Source organism: Myotis brandtii, unplaced genomic scaffold, assembly GCF_000412655.1.
Source record: "Myotis brandtii unplaced genomic scaffold, ASM41265v1 scaffold246, whole genome shotgun sequence".
Taxonomy (NCBI): Eukaryota; Metazoa; Chordata; class Mammalia; order Chiroptera; family Vespertilionidae; genus Myotis; species Myotis brandtii.
This window is the reverse complement of record NW_005359310.1, coordinates 577,619-581,853: the sequence shown is the minus strand read 5'-3', so window position 1 is coordinate 581,853 and position 4,235 is coordinate 577,619. Positions and strand designations below refer to the sequence as shown.

General features: G+C 57.3%; 1 protein-coding gene across 1 annotated transcript in view; it reads left to right on the top strand.

The window, feature by feature from the left end:
- Positions 1 to 2,505, top strand: part of CSPG5 (chondroitin sulfate proteoglycan 5 (neuroglycan C)) — a gene marked incomplete at its 5' end in the record, with an annotated part of 6,546 nt that extends 4,041 nt beyond the window's left edge. The window contains 2 exons of the mRNA XM_005867218.2: positions 906 to 981; positions 2,024 to 2,505. Of these exons, the coding sequence (XP_005867280.1) occupies positions 906 to 981; positions 2,024 to 2,182 (235 nt within the window). The remainder of the gene's footprint in view (positions 1 to 905; positions 982 to 2,023) is intronic.
- Between the last annotated feature and the right edge of the window lie 1,730 nt (positions 2,506 to 4,235).

Here is a 4,235-nt window from a genome sequence, read left to right as displayed (position 1 = left end):
GGCCCGTGCGCTGAGGGGCCCGTGTGCTGAGGTGGGGTGTCTGCGCCCTTGATCACGAGCCTGGCCCTGGGCTCCTCAGCCCCCGCCCAGGGGATGTGGAGGGGGGACCCCCCACCAGGACAGCCAGCTGCGTGAGGATGGGGAGAGAGAGGAGCCGCTGGCTGCCCTGGGTGTGGAGAAGCCGAGTGTGACTGGCAGAGCCTCGCTCTAGGGCCCGGCCAGCCCGCCCCCGCCTCCCCCCGCCTGGCCCCAGGCTGTGCACTGCAGAGACTGCGCGGTGCGTTAATTCTGGGATACACGGGCCGGTTTTGGGTGTTTTTCTTTTTCACGTATTAACATCTCAGAAATTGGATTGTCTTACAATCGCTGGCGTCTTACAGTCACCGTTGGCCAGATGGTGTGACTGCCTGGCAGACACGAGCGTGGTCATAGCTGCTCATCTCGTTGTCAGTTCTTTATCTAACGTCTGAATGAGCTACTTGGAGTCGGTAATAAAAACACTACCGGCTCGTGGTTTAAATGGTAGAAGTTTAGCCCTGGCCGGTGCGGCTCAGTGGATAGAGCGTCAGCCTGCGGACTGAAGGGTCCCGGGTTCAATTCCAGTCAAGGGCACATGCCCAGGGCTTGATCCCCAGTAGAGGGCGTGCAGGGGGCAGCCGATCCATGATACTCTCATCATTGATGTTTCTATCTCTCTCTCCCTCTCCCTTCCTCTCTGAAACCAATAAAATATACTTTAAATAAATAAGCAAACGGCAGAAGTGACCCTGGGTGGTACAGCCAATAACGGTGCGTCTATTATTGGCCACGGCGTTTGCTGAGATGCAGCGCTGGGCCCGTGGGCTCCTCAGAGTTTGCCACCATCACTTCACTTACGTGTTCCCTTCTCTCTTCTGTCCAAACAGCAAATTCCGGACGCCGTCTGAACTCCACAACGACAACTTCTCCCTCTCCACCATTGCCGAGGGCTCGCACCCAAACGTAAGGAACCCGGGCTGCTGCCCGCACCCCCTGCACCCCCTGCCTGCGCCGGCTCCCCTGTAACCTTATCCTCCAGGTGGCTCCTTCCTTGGGCCTCCCCTCCCCGTGCGCGCTCAGCCCTGCTGGGCCTGCATCTGTCTTGGTGCGGAGCCGCCACTCAGCCCCTGGGATCCGCTGGGGTTGGGGCCGTGGGCGTGGGAAGGGGGGCTTGATGGCACCTCTCTCCCCGTCTCGCCGTGGGGGTGCGGAGGGTTAGGATGATGGTGCTTCGTCTTCCTGCTCTTTCTGTCGAGGGGGAAGCTGGGCCTTGATTGCTGGGGGGATGCCTGGGGGTCACTGAAGCCAGAGGGGTTGCCCTTGGGGGGGCTGGGCAAACCGTGTTGACATTGTTTCGGGACCCTAAATGCCGGCAGACTTCTAGGCAGTGGTTAGGGCTGAGGTGGGCCCGGAACCCAGGTGGGACCATAGGTCCGGGTAAGCCCTGTCCTTAGGGAGCGGGCTCGTTAAAGACCAGCTGAAACCCAACACAAGTCCCACCGACTCTTCTAAAGACCCGGCCCAGTGTGTGCTCTGGACCAGGAGACAGTGTCCTGTCAGAGCCAGTGTCCCAAGTAAAGCAGCCCTGGCCGGTGCGGCTCAGTGGACAGAGCATCGGCCTGCAGACTGAAGGGTCCCGGGTTCGATTCCGGTCAGGGGCACATGCCTGGGGTTGCAGGCTCCATCCCCAGTTGGGGGGGTGCAGGAGGCCGCAGTCCATGCTTCTCTCTCATCATCGGTGTCTCTCTCCCTCCCTCTCATTTCCTCTCTGAAATCAGTAAACATACATCTTTTAAAAAGGGAGAAAGAAAGGTATTTTGATCCAGTCCCCTCTGTTTCCGGCCGGTGTCTCTGAAGGTGACTTTCCCCAAAGCAGCTGCTGGCCCGTCCCTGTGGCTCACTCGTCTCACGCTTTCTTCCCTCGCTCGCTCCGAGCCGGTCATTTGGTCCCTCTCCCGCCTTCGGCCTCCGTCCTGCCCCTCCCTCACCTCTGTCCCTCCTGCAGGATGACCCCAGCGCCCCCCACAAAATCCAGGAGGTCCTCAAGTCCTGCCTGAAAGAGGAGGAGCCCTTCAACATCCAGAACTCGCTGTCGCCCAAGCTGGAGGGCCGCGGGGACCCGGCGGAGCTGGAGGCGAACTGTCTTCAGAACAACTTGACCTGAGGAGCGAGGGGCGAGGAGAGGGGGCGGGCGGGGAGGAGGTCAGGGTCGCTCGGGGAGGGGGCAGGTCGCTCCTTGTAGCTGTCGGTCCAGCTTTTCCTTTTCTGTCTCATGGCATGCTTCGTGTGTGTTGCACGGGAGGGAGACACAGTCAGCCAGGAGCCAGCAGAATCGCGTCCCTGGGTGGTTGTCTGTGCGTCTGTCCGTCCATCGCTTCTGCTGCTGTGGTTTCTAAGCCTCTGCTGTTATTCAACTGACTTTTTCTTTTTGTACTTGGATCCACCTTTTTTTGAAATACCAGTAAAAACAACAAAAGTTCTTGAAATAAAACTTTTTAAAAAGCCACCTTTCTAACGTCCTGTGTTCACTCCCTCCCTGTTCTTGTCCGTTTGAGTTGAAGTCTCATCTCCCGTGGGGGTGTGTCTGTAGACGGGCGACATCCCAGAAATGGTGTGTGAGTGAGTCTGCTCCCGCGACCAGCGCCACAGACCTGGCGCCTTGAACGACGGGAAGTCCAAGGTCAAGCAAGGTCAAGGTGCCGGCAGAGTTGGTTTCTGGCGAGGCCTCGCCTTCCTGCTTGCAAATAGCCACCAGCTTGCTATGTCCTCATGTGGCATTTTCTCTGTGCATGAGAGAGAGACAGACATAAAGACAGAGGGGGGGAGGGGAGCAGGAGAGAGAAGGAGAGAGAAGGAGAGGGGGTGGAGAGAGAGAGAGAGCGAGGTCTGCATTTCTCTTCTGATAGGACCCCAGTCCTATTGGATTAGGTCCCACCCTGATGACCTCACTGAGCCCTATAGGTCCTGTCTCCCACGCAATCACATTGGGGATTAGGGCTTCAACACACGGCTTCTCGGGGGACACAGACTCCGTCAGTTCAGTCTGCAGCACCGATTACCAAGACCACTCTTGGCCCTGCTCAGAGCATCGTCCTAAGATCGCGGGTTCGACCCCCAGTCAGGGCATATCCAAGAGTCAACCAATGAATGCATAAATAAGTGGAACAGCAAATCAATGTTTCTCTCCCTCTCCCTCTCCTTCTCTCTCTAAAATCAAGGAAGGAAAGACCAAAAAAAAAAAATCACATAAAATTAAATCAAGGAAGTAGCCCAATGGGCATGGTTTAGTGGTTGAACATTGACCTATGAACCAGGAGGTCACGGTTCGATTCCTGGTCAGGACACATGCCCTTGTTGTTGGCTGGATCCAGGAGGCAGCCAGCTGATCAATGATTCTCTCTCATCATTGACGTTTCTATCTCTCCCTCTCATTTCCTCTCTGAAATCAATACAAATATTTAAAAAATAAAATGAAGGGAGGCGGGAGGCGGACTACTCTTCCTGCTTTCTCACTGGTAGATATTTATTCAGCACGTGCTCAGCCAGGGGCTGTGAGGAGCCGGGCCCTCACTGAATAAGACCCAGGACAGTCGCGCTGAGTGGCAGGCTGTGAAGGGACGGCCCCAGGGCCGAGGCCATGAACACAGGGCTGAGCAGCAGCAGGTTTGTTTTCTCAGAAGAGACCGCTGGACGCTGGTGGGGCAGACAGAAGGGCTGGCAGGACGCGGGCGGTGGATGAGGATGGATTAGAGAGAGAGGTGAGAGTTCAGGCAGCCAAGTCCTGACCCTCGGGGGCTGGGCGCGGCCCGTGTTCAGTCTGTGGTCATTCCAGTCGCTGGGGTCCCGGTGGCATGTTTCTGTTGTCAAATTCTGCGGGTTCTGCCCGATTTGTGTCCGTGGGGCCTGATTACTTTAGATCTTGTGTCGGACCTGGTGTGTGAAGCATGGTTTTTGCAGTGTTTTGAGGCCCAGGATAATTGCTGGGTTGGTTTGCTTCTGCCAGGTGCCCAGGAGCCCTGGAATCCTGGGGTCACGTTATTCCGGAGATTTCCGGGCCACAGGCTGTCTGACTGCGTCGTGCCTGTCTGCTTTTGGCTCATCCTCACCCTACGGCCCAATCCCTCCATCACAGCCCCAAACAGGCAGTGGGTCCTCAGTGTGTGTCTCCCCCCCCCACCCCCCGTGGTGCGCCCTGCGCCCCCGGCCCTGCAAGACTC